The sequence below is a fragment of the Bidens hawaiensis genome, unplaced genomic scaffold, assembly GCF_021521415.1.
Source record: "Bidens hawaiensis isolate Kalapana, Puna unplaced genomic scaffold, B.hawaiensis_p1.1 tig00038170_1, whole genome shotgun sequence".
Classification (NCBI taxonomy): domain Eukaryota; kingdom Viridiplantae; phylum Streptophyta; class Magnoliopsida; order Asterales; family Asteraceae; genus Bidens; species Bidens hawaiensis.
The window spans coordinates 166,326-185,931 of NW_027496698.1; the positions used below are offsets into that span (position 1 = coordinate 166,326).

Sequence of the window (19,606 nt, forward strand, 5' to 3'; positions counted from 1 at the left end):
AATGTTTACAATTTGTGGTTATTGAATGGTTCAATCCAATTCAATATATAACTACTAACAGAAAACTGTTAGACCTAAACTAATACCACAATTCTTCACTTGAATGTCCAATACAAACAGGAAGTCTTAAGTACAATCACATATAAGCAAAAGAATGAAACATGATACAGAGTAAGTTTTGTAATGATAGTGACCAAAGCCTTAATTTGAGCTACTTGGGTAGGCTACACTTTTGACCACAAAACAAAGTCTGTGATCATCATGATTCTTCTAGTGTCCTACTTTTCATGCTCTCTTTTGTAAATAATAGAGTGATTGAAACTAATATACCAAAATCAGTGAAATTATTAAGGCTTCGGTTTAGATCATTTCTTCTTTTTCTTGGCATTTTCCACCAAACTATGTTACCTTTTATCAACCATAAGAATGACGGACCATATGATATATGAATATGGCATGACATGTGATAAATAATGTAGCTGAGTTTCAGCAGCAGGACATCCAAACCGATATCAAGATTAACCACAGGGTCACGATTAGATTCCATACAGGTTTCTAAACTGAACAAGTTAAGTCCCCTAAAACCTTCAACCCATCCCCAATCATCCACAGGTAGAATGTCATAATTGGAAATTAATGTTCTATAATAAAATCTTCAGGCAATACTGAAGTGTTAAGTTTCACATAAAAGTAAATAAAAACAAAAACCTAATAAACAATGTTACACTTCTTGAATCCAATGCAATCTATAACTACTATTAACACCAGAATGCCAACACTTGCATGACAGACCATATGATATATTATATACGACTATGTAATGAAATGTAATGAATAATCAGCAGCAGAGCATCCAAACCGATATCAAGCTTAAGCATGGGTTACAATTAGCTTCCATACAGGTTTCTAAACTGAATAACTGGAGTCCCCTAAAACCTTCAAGGCTTCAACCCATCCCCAATCATCCACAGGTAGAATCAAGAATGTAATAATTGGAAATTAATGTTCTATAATAAAGCCTTCAGGCAACACTGAAGTGTTAAGTTTCAAATAAAAGTACTGTAAACAAAAAACAAAAACCTAATCTACAATGTTGCAGTTCTTAAATGGTTGAATCCAATGCAATCTATAACTACTACTAACAGAACATTGTTTGACCTAAACTAACACCAGAATTCTAACACTCGCATGACGGACCATATGATATATCATTTATGACTATGTAATGAAATGTGATGAATAATGTAGCTGAGTTTCAGCATCAGGACATCCAAAATGATATCAAGCTTAAACAAAGGTTACAATTAGATTCCATACAGGTTTCTAAACTGAATCACCGGAGTCCCCTAAAACCTCCAATCCATCCCCAATCATCCACAGGTAAAATCATGTATATTATAATTAGAAAAACAACTGGAGATCAATGTTCTATAATAAAACCTTATGGCAATATTGCAGTTCTTAAATAGTTGAACCTAATGCAATCTATAACTACTACTAGTAACAAACAGGAATCCTATTAAACAACATGATAATAATAATAATAATCTTCAACAACAGTTAATGAGAAGCAAACATTAACATACCACAGATTAATATGAAACTCCTCCATCAAGCTTCCATCAATTGATTCCTTCACTGTAACTCATTCATGAGCTTCCAAAACCCTAAATTCCTCAATTCCACGTATAAAACCCTAATTTCGTCAATTCGACGAATAATTACAATTATAAGCGTTGATCCGATTATCCGAACGCCTAAAATCATCAAAGACCATCCAATTTGTTCACATTACAATCAATTAATCCGCGTTTTCTCGAAATGTTAGGAAACCTAACGAAACGATGATGACGATGATTATTATAATAATAATAATAAACGGTGATATGACACGTAGACGACGGTGGCGAGTGGATGAGTGAGCCGTTGATCGGAGATTGATCAAACCGGTTTGATGTTTGATGCATTGGTGTAAGAAAACGCGGGAGATTCGCAGCTGATTTCAGTTTCTTGTGGCTATGGATATTCAATGTATTGTTGGTTAACAAAACAGATCCCTTTACTTTTTATCATATTGTGTGTGAACATAAGTTAGGGTTGTTCATTAGCCGAGCCGAATCGAGCGACACAGGGTGCAAACGAGCCGAGCTGCTTGCGAGCTACTCGAGATCAGCTCGTTAAAAAGCTCGAAGTTTAATCGAGCATGAGCCTGAGCTCAAGCCTAAAGGTAATCTCGTTTAATAAATAAGTTTGAACTTCACTTATCGAGTTCGAGCCGGCTCGCGAGCCAGTCATTTATATAAGTTTTTAAAATATATATTTAATAATTATTAATATATATAAATATAATGTTATGAAAATAAATAAAAAATATATATTATTTTATATATAAAATTATAAAAGAAAAATATATAAAAATAACTATAATTATATACAAAATAATTGATAAATAGTAAACGAGTCGAACTTGAGCTTGAAAATATACTCACTAGCCGAGCTCGTGCTTTAAAAATATAGCTCGAAACGAACCATGCTCGAGCACTGTGTAAGTTAAACGAGCCAACCTCGAGCCTGGTCGAGCTCGGGCTTGGCTCGCTCATTTGCACCCCTATGGTGAGTGAAGGCTTGCTTGGCTCGTTTACAACCAGACCGAACCGAACGGCTGAAATTCGAACCGAGCCAAAATCGAATCGAGCATTTTTCGATCGAAAATCAAGTGATTTTCGAGCATTGTTTATTTCTTTTTCACTTTAAATTATTAATAAGAAGTGTGACATTCGTCAATTTCGGGTCTCGTTTGTATTCGTTTTGTATTCGTTTATCATGTAAACCGACCCATTTTGTAAACCAAAGCTTATGATATTATCAAAATGATGGATTTTATGTTACAATATTGTTTTACACTTGTTGGGTCTTGAAAACATTCTTTTTGGTCCTTAAAACTCCTTAAAATGACTTAAACCAAACTTTGGGGACTATTATTGCCATTTACCAAAAACTTGTTTGACCATTTCAACCATCACATGCATCTTTACCCTATTTGTATGAACCATACTCTTACCATTATAAAAGCAAGGCTCCATACACCATTTTGGTTGTTCATCTTCTCCAAAATCTCTCTCAAATCAAAGTATTCATCTTCAACATTTTGTTATTTTGATTCTTAAGGTCAACTAACTATAGTCTTTCATTTTAACTTGTTCATCTAATATTACTAACACTTGAATATGGTGGTACAACATATATATAATACACACCCCTTGTTTCCTTTATTTGTTACTTCACCGACTCCGGTTGGTTAAGTTTCGAATGTCATAAGGTAAGGCTTCATAGAGGACTTCGTGTTCTTAATATATATATACACACACATAACTTATTACACATATCACTTATGACTAACTTCTCACCCTTTTAGTTTGTTCATCTTATTTACAAGTTCCATGGTGTGTGTTTGTATAAGACTAACCTCGGTTTAACCGAAACCAGTCCAAACTGGAAACCGAACTTTTGTTTACTAGTTTTGTTAAAATAGTTGTTTAAACATGTTTATTGCTAGATTTGAGTTTCAAAAATCATTTTTACAAGTTCTTTGATATTAAGCATATGGAATCCATCTATGAACTCGTTGAGAGATGGAAACCGAACTAAACCGAAACTTTTGCTTAAAAGACTTGTAGTTAACTTTTTAGTTGTAAAATTTAAGTTTTCTTCATTTATAAACCAATATACAAGTTCTATGATATTTGGGCATGTAGAAACCATGTATGAACTACTTGTGAGATGGAGACCGAACCAAAAAACTTGTGCTATTTTTGCTTAAAGCAGGATTATGTTTATTAACTTGGATTATTTTGTTTAAATTTCAATCATATATTAGCTTAAACCAGGATTATTGTCTATGATGATTAATGTATAAACTTGCTTGTCTTTGTTGAGAGTTTAAACACTATGAAATTTCATAAATATTTTTAATCTAACTTTTGTTATATTATATATTTTTTAAAAATGCAAAAATTATTTAAAATGCCATCCATTTCTTAAATCTGATAGACCATTAAGACGTCTGGTTCGATGTCCAGTCTGGTCACGAAAACACTGGTCTTGATCCCTTGCACGTTTACAATTTAGGCATACACTAGCAAATGTGCAAATGATTTGTGTTGTATATTGCTACCTTTATGGTGTGTACATATTATGTATACATACGCGCGCTTATGGTGACATTGTATTGTCTATAAAACATAGTATAGCATGCTATGATCGTCATCGTCAACATTCTAACGTACACCTTCTTAACGATACATATATATCCCGTGTACATAACTATAAAATTTAAACAAAACATGACTCATAAAACACTACTGATCTGTATTCACACTCCTGTAGACCTTATTACAACATGAACAAGCTAGAGCTTGTAAGACACCTTAAAATGTCAACTGATGTCAAAACAAAACGTTGACCAAGGTCAACACTCACTAATTAAGTCCCTGCTATGGTAAGCTTTCCTTGTGTGGGTGGTTTCCAATACCTTCACTTGTTGGACCACTAATGGACACATCCCCGAAGACGGGATGCGCCAATCCAGACCCTTCGCCGTGTAGACTGGCCCCACCGGTTCCGCTTGGCACGATGCCAGTCTGTCTCTGTAAGGCATGTTGGTTCACCGAAGAAAACGGTGACTGCGGACCGATCCCTGTAGGTGATTGTGTCATCATATGGGACTCTGGGACCATGTGTTGCGATTGCATTTGCATTTGCATTTGTTGTTGCATAGAGTTTGTGTATGGCTGCATTATCATATTTAGTGTGTTACAACTTACAAGTTACAAGTATAATATATGCATAAAGGGTTTGGTTCAAATAAAAGTTAAATTAGCGTGCTAAATGTGCGAATTAAACAGTGTAATTATATATATACAAGTAGTGTAATTACACCACATGCAAATAAACGGTTTCACATAATTACACTACTTGTATATATAATTACACTATTTGATTCGCATGTTTAGTCCAGTGTTTTTAGTTTGTACGTTAACTTTCCCGTATATATAAATATAGTAACTATAATATTGTTTATAACATAGTTTTAGATTATTACCTGAAGACGAATAGGGGATTGCTTCGGTTGACAATCAGCTATTGCAGCCAAGTACATGAGGTTGTGTTGTAGCCTAGTTTGGTTTCTGGACAATAAGAACAAAGTGTTTCACAATCTTTAGTACCTTATGATGGCGAAACGTGCAAGCCAAAAAGCGGTTGATCAAGTCGAAACACAAACAACTTCTTTGTCCATCTTTATGTTTTTTAGGTAATCAATGTAATGAATATGATTGTAAAAACTATAATATTAAATACATAGTATGTATATTTATTTACATAAGAAAATGATCTATTCTACCCTAACTAGATCAACTTTAACTTGTTTACTTAAGAACATGGCCATAGTGTATTTTTAATGTATAAAACCGTCAAAATCCTTTTAACAAAAAACACGATTAAAATTGCGTAAACATAATACGTTATAATTTTATTTTAAAAATGGACAAAAAGTGTTTCAGGTCAACTCAACTCGCTTTGACGTGTTATTAACCTCATCCTTCCGTTTTGTCACATCTAAGGCCAATCATAAACCTTAAGGCTATTTGGTAGCCTAATATAAACATTAAGAGACTATCTCTGAATCGTTAAGACCGTCTCTTAGCGGTTCATGAAGCAGTTTAATGTGTAAGTTTTAGAAACAAGTTGATCCATTCAGATGTTATCTTTTAATCAGTCAGGTGTCATCCAATCCATTCAAATGCTATCTTTTAATCAGTCAGGTCTACACAAGGTTGACAAACAGACCCTAGATGTATAGAAATTGACAAAGGAAAAAAGTACACTCACTCTGCACATTCACTGAATTTCCCAGTACTTTGATTCTCCAGAATGTTCAAAATCAATGCTTTGTTTTCATCCAAATACTACACACACAAATATTAGTTGTATATATACTTGTCAGATCAAAAAGATCAACTTTACATGTAGCCTAAAACTACTAAGCTAGTGTAACATGATGTTTGGAATTAAAGTCTGTTGATCTGCTTTTTATAAAAAAAAATAATAATAATAAAGACCTGTTGGATGTGATCAGTAGTCACACAAGTACTGGTGTTGTTGAAGGCACCTGTGTGTTGCTGCTGTTGCTGCTGCATCATCTGGTGCATGAGTTGTTGCTGCATGTTTGTATCTGTGTAAGATCTGAACTATATCTTCTGCTCTTCTGCAACAAACTTATTTAAATCTTTTATCAAAGTGAAAAAGCTTATTATTATTCACCTGACCTTTAAATTTCTTGATGATTTTATTTCTGGTTTCAAAGGTAGGTTATGAGTGTTATAAAAGTGGTAGCATGTCTTGTGATATTATTTAAGAATGTCATTTATTTTAGTACTTATTAAATGTATATATGGTACCTTATCTTGGGATTCTCCCTCACTCTATTCTATGTCACAACTCTATCTATAAATTTTAACATGATCTGCATGCATGCACCCACTCACCACATTTCATGTTCAATCATATTATCATTTGTGGCATTTTCTTAAAAAAAATGTTACATGATATAGAATATATAACTTAGTTACATTAAAAGAAAAAATCACCATAATAGTCGTATTGACTAAAAGGATAGACAAAAATAGGGCAAGAGAAATTGTGGCATCGAAGAAGATGGCGCGAGATCGAGGCGATGACCCTTTTTTGTGTTTTTTGTAAAATGACGCAAAAGAGCTATTAAACAGCGTAACAAGAGAAGATGGTGCAAGAGGTGATGTGTTGCGTCACGTAACAAGAGAAACTATTTTTTTCCCAAATGGTGCAGGAGGTGAACGGTTGGTTGACAGAGAAAAAAAAGTCAATTTTTTTTTCATAATTCATAAAAGCCAATGGGCTATTTTTATAATTTTTTTTTGTTTATATGACAATTTTGATGATTTTAATGTATTAAAACCGATTATTTAATCTTTAAATAATCAAATCGCTCTAGTACTTATTTATTACCGCAACCTATATTTTTCATGCATAAGACTTCGGAACCAAGGGTCTCTTTGAAAACAACTTTTATGTCTTTAGAATGGAGGTACTGTTTGATTATATATCTCTCTTCCCAAACCTTGTTAATACACTCTTGCTAAAAATAAGATTTTTACCAAGTATGATTAATTGATTGATATGATGTGAGATTATTAATTTCTTATCATATGGTCATGTTCAAAGATATAAAGGATATAAACACAGTTAGACATCTAAGTAGATTCAAAACTTTTGTAATATCTTGTGATAATATATTTGGATGATTGATTATATATATAAAATTTTATTATAATAAGAGCTAGAATATTATTGATGGTGGGGCCAATAATATAAAGAAAGATGGGAGTCACGTGAATGCATTGTATGTGTCATGGGGGGGAAATACGAGGATGCTTCACCTCGTAACACGTACTTGCTACGTATGCATTAAAAGTGACATTTTTTTAATGTTTTCATTATTTTGTCGCCGAGGAATCAGCATCGTGTATTAGCGTATACAAGTATGTTTGTTTGAGATTAAACAGTATACATTTTAATGATGTATTGATGTATAAATTAATAAAAGAAAAGCATAGGTAACGATTAATAGAACAAAATGTCAAAATCTAGTAGCATAAAAGCAAATGTTTCTTTTAAGTGTTGTCATACAATGTTTTTCTGACTGCTGATAATATCTGGTCAGGCTAAAAAGAAGTGCACAGAAAGATATATCCCTGTAAAGATTTGTATAGCATGATAGTCTCAGGTTATCTGTGACCAGGTGTGTCATCAGCTTATGTATATATATATATATATATATATATATTTTTCTTTTATTATAGTTGGCAATATTAATGTTCTATCAATAATATTGTTGGTTAAGATAAACTAATTAATTATAGTGATAAGTGGAAATTAACAAAATTTAAACGTTTTTAGTATTAGGCGATAGCGAGAAACATGTTATTGATAGAACGTTGGTTTGCTGGTTAGACATGTATTGTGGTTTAATTAAAAACTGTATAATGTCATGTTACGTCACTGTTATGTAGAAAGTGGACTTTTACTAGCGTATACCCTAATTAATAAGTGTGTTATGGTTTAAGTAAAATAAATATGCCCATGTTAGTCATGAATTGCTTAACGATGAACTTTAGTTTCTAATTTGATTAACTTTGTATCGTGTTATATTTTTGTATGGATAATTAGATTTAACTTTGTATTATTTTATATTAACTTAGGCAAATATTATTACTTTTATTAATAACCAAAACAGAACAATTAGACATATATATAGCTACACACATTTACAGAAATTTTAATTTTTAAGTAATTGCATATAAGGTATTTATGTCAAGGATGATTTGAATAATAAAATTCATTAGTACTGTTGCTGTTGTTGTAGTCAAACTGGGTTACATTGGTCAAAATGTTTACTTCAAGATGTAAATAAGGAACGAGACCTATGGTGTGATTTTTAGAATACCTAGCTAGCTGAACTAATTAGAATGGGTCATAAAACCGATTTTTTTTTCTTTTTCTAATAACGACTTTCTTGTGTTTAGGCCATCACACTTTTCAAATTGCCGAATTAGAGAGCTCTATTACCACAGTACTGCTAGCTTCAGAGTTCGGTTTGTGTGTTCCTCCAGAATACCATATATCGCCGGCTACCAGCCCACATACGAGCCAATTAGTGTTTGATCTATCGATCATTCATCACAATTCACTGATCATGATAAAAGTCACACACGTCAAGCTAATTTTATATATATTATTCATGATATATGTAAAAGTTGTATCTTTAAAATAACTATGATTTTATCCTTTTTATAAAACCATATTTTAAAAGATAAAATCATGATATTCTTTACAATATAGTTGATTAAACAAATGTTATAAATGCATTTTCAAACGTGAGTGATGCAAACTTGAACCAAGAGACACGAGACGACTTCTACTTAATTAAGGAATAGTCGTTAGTTATCCACTAAGGAAATAACCCATGAAACCATTTCGTGTTGATCCTTGACTAGCTAGCAAACTCCGTATGGGCGACAGTAGTTTCTTGTATCCTGTTTTTTAATTGTTAAAAAGTTTTTATTTTATTTTATTTTATTAGTTTCTCCAAAAGTTAACCTAGTTTTACATGTTGTCAAAAAAGTATAATTTGTCATGCCTCTCACAAAGGTAAGCATCATCACATATTCACATATCTATGTTTTAATAACAGGATATTTTATTGTTGGAAATAGTATCGTTTCTCGCTCTCCAAATTACCCAACTACATGTGTTAGCAATAATCACATCGGCAACCTTTTTTTCTCCTTCATTAACTTTATTGTTGAAAGTACTTGAATCAAATATCAAACCAGCCATCTAATATATCTAGTGATCGGACTAACTAGCTTTAAAATATCGAATGAAGTGATAATATTTTTAGAATTTTATTATAAACAAATGAGTAAACACACATGTAAAACCAAGCACTGGTGAAGCTTGACTTGATATAGGCCCTTTATAAGCTTTGCCCTTGTAATTATAAGCCGAATATTCGGTTTGTGTTTTTTAGAGCATTTCCATCCAATCCTCCATAATTATGTGAGGGGGATTGGTAAATTATAGGGTGAAGTTTTGAATGATTGTGAGTGTAACTTATAGGGTGAAGAGAGAAATGTAATGATTTTTTGTAAATTTGGGGAAATATTTAGGAAACATTGTTTGCTCCTATTTATTTTTTAATATTTGTTGGATTTGTTGTGAGTAGAGGTAATAGAAAACTGTAATGATAAAAGTATAAACTATATTATTTAACTAAACAGGAAAGAGAAATGTAGTGTTTTGTAGTGTAATTATAGAGATGGGGATGGGGGATGGAATGTGAATGCTCTTACTGGTATAAAATACGAAACTGAAAATGTGTAATTCACAAACCAAATTTTGTATTGATTGTGGTGGCACAACACCATATCGTTACCGGTGGTGCTGGAATACCAAAAAAATACCGACATCGACTCGCATTAAAATGAATATTGATAACAAAATGGTGTTCAGTCGAGATGAATATTGGTAAATATACATATCATTTTTCATAAAAATACATATATATTTTTTTAAATTCTGGGTCTGGCGGGGCCAGGGGCCATCAGCCACCCAGCCCCACCCTAAGGTCGGCTATGAGGCAGAGCCTGATGGTCGATCGACCTGGCCCGACACTCCGATATACCTGAATTTTTATTATTTATTAAATTATATAGTTTATTTTTAAAAAAAATTATGTATTTTTAATGTTTAAACCTAATCACTCAATTAATTTAAGTCCCAATTCGCATTTGGCCCAAAAATATTTTACGATTCTCGAAGACTGCCCTGCTACCATAGAACCAATAACGTGCACGTAAACAAAATATAAGTCTCAGATGGCACACGACATTTTGAAAGAACTAAATAGAGTTCAAAAGTATTCAATTGGACTGATGCGTTATAAAGGATAGTTTTCTAATACCTCTTTCGTACCACGTCAATAAGAACACTTCTTCTATCTATTACTTTTGATACCGTGTATGTCATAAAAAATAAATCTTTGAATTGCAAGTTGAATAGATTTTCTACATTTGAGACCCATTCAATTTGAAACAAACAGCATTTTTATTTGAATTTGCTTTTAGTAATAACTAAAATATATCAATTTATTGATTTAGATAATTAGATCCATCAACTTTTAATTATATTTTACCAAATAATATATATTTAATTATTTCTTCTGTAGTTAATTACAAAAGTTGTTATATTATAATATAAGACCAAATTTAAGGTTGCATATTCAAGAGAAATAAATTAATAAATTGATAGTTACACATATTATGTTTATTCATAAAACACATGCAAATGTGAAATGTCCCATATGAAATATTCCAAGTCAACATAAAGAAAAATTCAAGTCAAAGTCAAAAGCATAGGCCCATTATTTCAATATAAATAACTTTAACAAGTTTCTCTTCTTGAATATTATTCACCAAACCCTAATTAAACAAGTTCACCTTTGTCTCTTTAAATCAAACATATTCATCCCCAAAACCTCACAAAACCCTCATTTTGAAATATAAACAAAGATTATAATAGCAAGAAACATGAAACATGAAACATCAATTCATTTCTCTAGCAATAATAATAGCAACACTTGCTATTTTATCGAGTTTCAAACCAACCGAATCATGCAGACTTTTAGATGGAGATTTTGAAGAAATATGGATGAAAAGAGGAAATCTTTTGTTGTCGTCGTTACAACAACGAAGGCCGGTCCAGCCACCACCAAGAAATGGTTGTAACTGGACCGGTGGCAACCGTTGTATCCGCTCTAAGAAGGCCGCCGGTCGTCACCATACCGCCGCTGCTCCGCCACCACCTCCACATGAATTCTCTCAATCATTTGTTCAAGTGGGAGAGAACACTATCTAGAGTCTAGACACCATGCATGTTAATATAAGCAACGTTATATTTTCAATTGTTCAAACATTTTGACTTCATATATTATTTGTTTTTTCGTTTAAATAATTTATAGCACCTAGACTTTTAGATTTGTTATTTTTGCGTACTTATCATTATATGTTTAGCTTAATAATTATGAAAACATATGAATTTTAATTATTAACACTTTGTTATTTGTTAAAATTTTATTTAATTCTAAATTAACATGATATTCAATTTCTATATTACATTATGATGTGTTAGTGTTATAAGAAATACTTAAATTATTTTACATAGGGTGGCTTCATTGATGAACTACATAAAAGTATGAAACCAGAAAACAATATAATTTATATGTAAAAAGTCGATCATTTTTATATTTATATATACTATTTCCCCCCCTGCTTTTACGTATAAACAAATGTATAAGCCGTTTAATAATATATGTATTTCAAAACTAATGAAAGCATTGACCCGAACTTAGATAAGTGTATAAACTGTTAAAATTAAATGGGTTAGACGCGTCGGTATATGCTGCTTCGTAGAAACAACCGACAACAATAACTCAAACTCAAGAAATTGGAGTTACGCTTGTAAAATATTCGACACCATGCATGTTATAAAACATGTGTTTCTAAACCGATATCATCACTACATCGCTACAATAACCTTTATAATAATTCGTCAAATAATAAGGTTCGGACACATCATTGTACGATGTAATTGCCAACGCAATGCTAGCTAGAAATCTACATAAAAATCAATTACTCCGTATAACACTACGTACAGTAACCTTGTAATGTTGACAGACTAGGTTTAAGATGTGTCATCACAGCGCCACTGCCGTTTAACACCACCCTTGACCCTTGACTTTTTTTAGGTGTATTGGCCGGTATAATAGTATTTGAAACAACATTTAACCAACATGCATCACATCGTGAAAAAAACGTAATTCGTTTATAATTGGTATATATGACTAAAGCAAAATTTGAAAGTATAAAATGTGAATTACATGGTGTAATTTATTCTAAAAGCTTGAAGTATGTTAAAGATATTTGAGATTAAAAAAAGTTGAAAACATTTTGGTTCTAAAAGCAAAAAAAAAAAAAAACATTGTGTGTAAATGCTTGTGCGTATTTCAAATTTCTATTAAATACAATTATGTCACAACAATTCTACCCTATATATTTGATCAAGACGGCACCGAAATAATCTACACGTAAAACATATATACATAGGCCATGTTAAATACAATTACCAATTCAAAGTATAAAACTGCATGAAGCACGCAAACACTTGTATACAATGCTTTAATGTATTGCGTAAGATGGTCTTTTAATCATCTCTTTTCAATACATGTGATTATCTTTTATACATTACATACGTACAACAAGTGTTTATGTGGCTCGGACGCTCGGTCAAGCGTGCTACTTAATTAAGATTAATTCCATGTTTAACACACCTCTATACTATCTATAAAGGATACAAAATTTTCCTACACTTAAAGTCTTGCATAACTATCGGTACAAATTAAGTTTTGCATTATAAAAGTATTGATAATACTGAAATTATTTAATGTTCTTGAAAATATAAATGAAAAATAGTAATTATATCGAAACATAAGACAAACGAGTAACAAACTGCATCGTTACCCTTTTTAATTTGATAATATACCAAATTATTTTTAATATTAAAATTACCGTAACTACCACCATTTCAAACATCACAAGCAAAATTAGTCAAAAAGATTTACAAAGTTCACCTTTTCAGGTTGTCTAGCTACTATAATTTAATAGTTACAATGTTTTAGGAAGTGTTACGTGTTCACATATTAGTAAAACAAAAGTCAACTTTAGTTCTCTAAAAATGGGTGACCGAATGATTTGAATAATATATACACGCTATTATATATCGTTCCCTTAAGTAGACGCCAGTCAACATTCGGACCAAGGAATTGAAGAAGTAATAAGAACCCTTCAAGGTCAACAATTTATTGATCACCCTTAGGTCATAACACGTTCAACACAATAACAACTGTCGGGTGCAACTTATAATACTTTTCATACACTGAAGATTCAAGATTCAAATCAACTAACCCTATTGCAATGTTGAAACGAGAGTATGTGCGTGGTCTTTGCGAATCAAACTATTGTGATACTCATTTGAAACTTAAAATACTAAACTTGTCTTTTTTGTGATAGTAGAAAGAAACGCAAAGTTATATTTTAATAATAATCTATACCCGGTCTCTATTTTCATTTACATTACGTTGTCAAGGTAAGTCCTACTACATAATCGTCATTGACTTACATTTGAGTCTGACTCGGTTTGCTCACAATTATTATTTTAAACTAAATGGGGAAACATACAACCGAAAATCAAGTACAAATGAAACATAAATCAATGATAAATTTATTATTATGCTATTGGAATTACCTTTAGAACGGAATATGAAAGTTAAGACTCTTATCAGTCAAATTTTCAGTATGAATAATATCGATCGATTAATAGCATTTAGATTATTAAAATCTAAACTTTTGTTTAAGAAAAACTAAAAATTATTAGAGTTAATTTGAATAAAACTTGTAAACAAGAAAGAAAAACAAAAGCTACGTTTGAAATTTATAAATCTTGCTCAATTTGGGCCAATGACTAGTTTGATAAAATAAAACGTAAATTAACAGGGTTAAATATACTATTTACCCTTTTTAAGTAAAGTTGTTAACATGCAAATGCAAGTGAGAATCTATCGTAAAATAAATCAACAATAGCATTTCGAAAATACCTAAATCAATAATAACGTTTAGGCAGATTACACTAAAAAGTATCAAAGAGTATGATCACGATCAAATATGTCGGAAGACAATGGTTGTTCGAAAGTGAGTATCTCGTTTGCAACAGATTACAAACGGATACGAACTGTTTTACAGGCGGAACACTGACAATTTTTGTAAAGTTGTCCCAAAATATTTATTTTCAACAGATATACATAATTGTTCATCATATATGATATATATGGCTCAAGATATATTTAAATTTATATAATTCATTAATAATTCGATCCATGGTAAAACCATACAAGAAAGAACAAACATTTGTTGTCTTACTTTCAACATATAATTATATTAGCATCAAACTTACTTAACTATACATAAATTAATTAATTAATTAATTAATAGATCGCGATTAGCATGCACTTCATGACTAGTTTTGCATGAATTATTCCTTAATTATCATTTTGTAACCTCAAGCTCCAAGAGACCCCATCATCAACTTCCGGTTCACAACGCTTCCAACCGAACCTTGCAACATTGACGACGGTTTTGTACTAGCAGCCCAAAAGCGATTAGCGAAGGCCTTTTCGCTAACCACGGGTGGGTTGCATGGGTTCCCACCATTAGGTGTATCACCGCAACCACTTCCAGGAGTCGGTGTAGGGTCGTGGCCGAGAGACGGTAAGAGGAGTTGGTTCATGTTCATGGCTTCATGGCTTGCATTGCATGGATCAACCATGGCTAATAATACAACCATTGATAGTAATATTGTTGTTGCTTCAAGAACACTAAGGCTTTGCTTTTGCATGGTAAATGTTTCTTGTGTTGTATTTTGTATATTATTATTTTAATTATGAAGTGAATGAGTACGTAGTTATATATTTATAGGGAGCATGGTCTTATGTTAAAGGTTACGTGTTATTCAAGTCATGATGGCTTAGAAGTTTGAATGTAGACCGGCGGAATGTGGTTTTGGTCGTAAGAAATGTAAAATTTTCAATTAATTTATTTTTCCTATGATGTATGTTATTTTTTCTATTAATTATTATAATATAGATTTTAATAATCTAAATTTTAACGTATTAAATGGTGATAACCTATATAAAGTTAGTCCAATTAATGATAATTTTAACTTGTACTTTCGTTGTAGACAGCATGATATGAATCCAATTACTTGGGAAGCTCGATCGGGGCTTGTGGGAACACCGCCCCCTCCCATTTGACGTCGAAATTTGGCTTCAAAATCTTGGGAAATCTTAGAGTTGTTTCTCTATTATGTATACCTAATATTAATAAATAATAAAATGTTGTTTTTTTATTCTAGCTTAAATTTTAAATTAATGAAGTGCTAGTTTTTATTTTAGTTCTTCATATTTTAAAATTAATTTAATATTTAAAATAAAAATTTTGTTAGAATATTATTTTTATAGCAAATACTATGTGGCATGCATTTGGGGAGCCATTTGGTCAATGCCCTTCAATTTAGGGAGTTTAAGAAGTTTAATTTATGAAAAATAAACAGACGTGACGAATAAGTGGTATTTGGGGGATTCGGTTTCCAACTATAAGGAAGAAGTAACTTTGTATGCCCGAACATTTGTTAGTTTATGTTATTTCTTAAACAATTATAATATTTTTTACGACAAAAAACCAGTCAGTTGTTTATAGAACGAGATTGCAATAAACGTTTGTTACCACTAGTTAAATTGTTAGTATGAACCTAATAGATAATAATTTAGATTACTTAATTTCAGTGAGTCTAAATATATTTACAAACGTAATTGTATGTGTAGAGGTAGGGTACCAAAAAGACCCGAATACCCTTAAGTATCACCCGCGGGTCACAGAGGATTATAAGCTACCCGCGGGACATATGGATCACCCGCATATCACGATTGAGGAAGAACGTCCTCACAATACGTGCAGAAGCATCCGAGCATCCTCAGAAGACGTCCGTAGGACAAGATTTATGTCCGCATAATAACTTGAGGATAGTGCCAGCGGGACAGCTGTCCATAACTAATTGTCTTCTAGAAGACTTCCCAAGATGCTTTCTTGGGCAATACGTGATCCTTCGGCCAATCAGCCAGTGACATCTGGCAAGGTCGTTACAACCCTGCACATGGCTAATATTCCCCAATTGGCCAATGATGAGGAGACACGTATCCAGGTTGTTATGCATGCACATGCAACGTATAGCTCAATCTATCATACGATGACACGCGTCCAGGTGGTTACCAGAAATCTTCTAGAAGAGGACAGCTGCCCCAATCATCTTCCATCATCCTTCGGCTATAAATACCTTGTCAAACGGTATGAGGTATTCATTCATTGACAGATATTCTGACTACACTTAGTCTTTATACTTCAGTACTTTCTTCATTACGAATGTTACTGATTCTCACGCCGGAGGGTGGTTACAGGAAGACCCCACCCTCTTGTCCTTCCTGTAACGAGACTCACGGTGTTTGTTTTGCAGGTTCCGGTCACTGGACTTTGGGAAGTGTTACTCATATTGTGGTAGTAGTTATCGTATTGTACCCTGTGGACTCATCGGATCCAGGACCCATACCCGGGGAACGGATCTGTGTTTCTTCACTGGCGCCATCCGTGAGACCGTTAGAACAACAATAGTTTTCGTTGGTTTTTTTGTTCGTGTAATATGAGTAAACTTCCTGAAGGGCCGACGGGAACCCCTGCAACTGAGTCACATGTAACTAACACAGAAGCACCTCCGGGTCTTAGTGTTTTTGCACGCATCACGACTCCGAGTGGCCATACTCTTGAGCGAGTCACAACTCCAGGGTCACGGAACATCGACGTAACACCTGGGAGTTTTACCCTAGAGAACGTCACGGCACCAACCGGTACCACCCCCCCCAGACATGGGATGGGCCTCGGCACCGGAAAGTTCTAATTTTGGTAACCTCAGGCGAATTACGGAATAAACTCACCGAAAACGGTCGATATTCGATCTGGAAAATGATTCGGGTGATTCCGGCAGGGCGAGATCTCAACAACGTAACTCTAGAGCTAGAGGAACGTTAACTCCTGAAGAATGGCTCCATGCACAACAACAGAGTTTGGTGGCCGAATATGAGCGCAGAAAACGTAACGAACGATTTCATGCTCGTACTTTGGATTATGAAGAATCCCCAAGAGGATCTCCTTCCCCTCCACCAACAGTGCGCGGAAGCCAAATCCGTTACAGCCAGCAGACAGAACAAGAGTTTGGCGAACTTCCGAGGCTGCGTCCTCGCCCCCCGCATAAATATGCGGACGCCATTTTACTTAGACGAGTTTGATGATTATGATTCATCCTACCACCCGGGAGATTACAGTATGTATACGGGTGACAGTAGGATGAGTTCCCAGGCGAAAAGAAGCCATCCGCATGATATGGTCCGCCATACCGAATACCACAGCAATGCGGAACAAGACTTCACCAAACCATACCACCCCGCGGCCTTCGCCGAAAAGCAAAAATTCATAGCAAGTATCGCCACAGCACCTTTTCCCGTTAATGCTAAGATACCTACATCGGTGGGTAAGTATAACGGTATGACTGATCCAAGTGATCATCTCCAAAACTTTATTGCGGTAGGTGGTGTTAGTGGCTGGACGCTCCCCTATTGGTGTCACATGTTCGCATTAACACTAACAGGGGCAGCAAGGGAATGGTTTGAAAAATTACCGGACGGAGAAGTTTCCAGTTGGGACGACTTAGTGAAAAAATTTTCCCAGCACTTCAGTCAACAGAAGAAACATACTCGAGATCAATCAGAAATTTTGGATGTTGTCCGCAGCGACAACGAATCCATAGAAGACTTTATCACCAGGTTCAACGTTGAAAGTTTGAACATTGGTGGGATAAGTAAGGACATGCTCCGCCGTGCCTTCCGCAAAAACGTCAAGTGTGATGATTTAGTCCGCACACTTACTGGCAGAGATGGAATGCCAAAAGAGTGGGACGAACTTATGACTGCGGCAAAGATATATGCTAACACTGAGAAAACTTTGAGGAATGGTAACCCGAAGCAGAAATTCAAAGTTGAGTTTCAGAATCCAAGACCTAATAGACAGGCGAAAGGCCCTATCTGGTCAAGGCTTCAGCCAAGTGCGGAAGTATCAAAACCATTCGATGCAAGATCCCCAATAGGCAACAAGAACAAAGTGGGACCAGCAAGTTGGGGTCCCAACAATTGGACTCCTCTTTCAAAAACTCCCGCTGAAATTCTCACGACAGAGAATATAAAATTCAGAAAACCACAGCCGCTAACAAGAAGATCGTTCTTAGACGTTACCAAGCACTGTTCGTATCATGATGATATCGATCACAATACGAATGAATGTAGGTCATTGAAAAATGAAATTGAGTCGGCTGTGAAATCTGGAAAGCTCGGACACTTGGTAATAAATGGAAAACCCGATAACGGAAAAGCACCCGTACGAGACATTCAGGGTCCGAGTAAAAAACAAATCAAAGATTTAAATGTCCATCTGATACAAGGTGGATATAACCCAGGAAGAAAGAGGAAAGAGTCCGATGATGAGGATTGGAAGAATGAACCAGTAATTTTTTCACGAATCAAGGGGGGTCCGAACAACAAAACTCCCCTGATCATCACTGCTCTCTTTGGACACTATCGTTCGCACTATGTTTTCTTCGATACTGGTAGTACGTCAGACATTATGTACGCACAATGTTTTGACCAATTGGACGAGGAGGATAAAGAAAGATTGAAACCCATTCACGCTCCAGTATCTGGGTTAGGAGGGGAAATAATGCACCCTAGGGGGGTAATTTCGTTTCCAATCACTCTAAGTGATGGAATTCATTCTAGAACCGAGGAGGTTGAATTCCTGGTTTTACTAGCAACATCAAGACATGATATTATCCTCGGACGAGAAGCGATTGATGATTTTAACGCCCATCCGTCCACAGCTCATGGTGCAGTGGGAGTCCCAACTCGCACTGGCATCGCAATAATTCATGTTAATAAACATTGCTTTGCAACCGAAAGCTCAAAACCTAGAAAGATTCCAAAACAGTCTCTGAGGACTGAACCAGAAAAGTGGGTTTTGAACAAAAAGTTTCCTGATCAAACTGTAACAATAGGACATGCTATTTCTGAGATAGTGCGGACTCTTTTAAAACAGTTGTTATCAAAGAATATTGACGTCTTCCCATGGCAACCCGCGGACATGACTAGCGTCCCGCGGAACATCGCGGAGCACAAACTACGGGTAAACTCGCTATTCACGCCAATTGTTCAAAAACAACGCAAGATGGGCCCGGAACAAACGAA

At 34.2% G+C, this 19,606-nt stretch overlaps 1 protein-coding gene across 1 annotated transcript; it reads right to left on the reverse strand.

Annotated features, from left to right (window-relative positions):
* Positions 1–4,308: 4,308 nt before the first annotated feature.
* LOC143590118 (GRF-interacting factor 1-like) lies at positions 4,309–6,328 on the reverse strand. Its single transcript, XM_077070700.1, has 4 exons — positions 6,120–6,328; positions 5,890–5,966; positions 5,102–5,186; positions 4,309–4,790 (listed from the first exon to the last, which is right to left on the reverse strand). The coding sequence occupies exons 1-4, from the start codon at positions 6,222–6,224 to the stop codon at positions 4,494–4,496; spliced, it is 564 nt and encodes a 187-aa protein (XP_076926815.1). The 5' UTR covers positions 6,225–6,328; the 3' UTR covers positions 4,309–4,493.
* Positions 6,329–19,606: the final 13,278 nt, after the last annotated feature.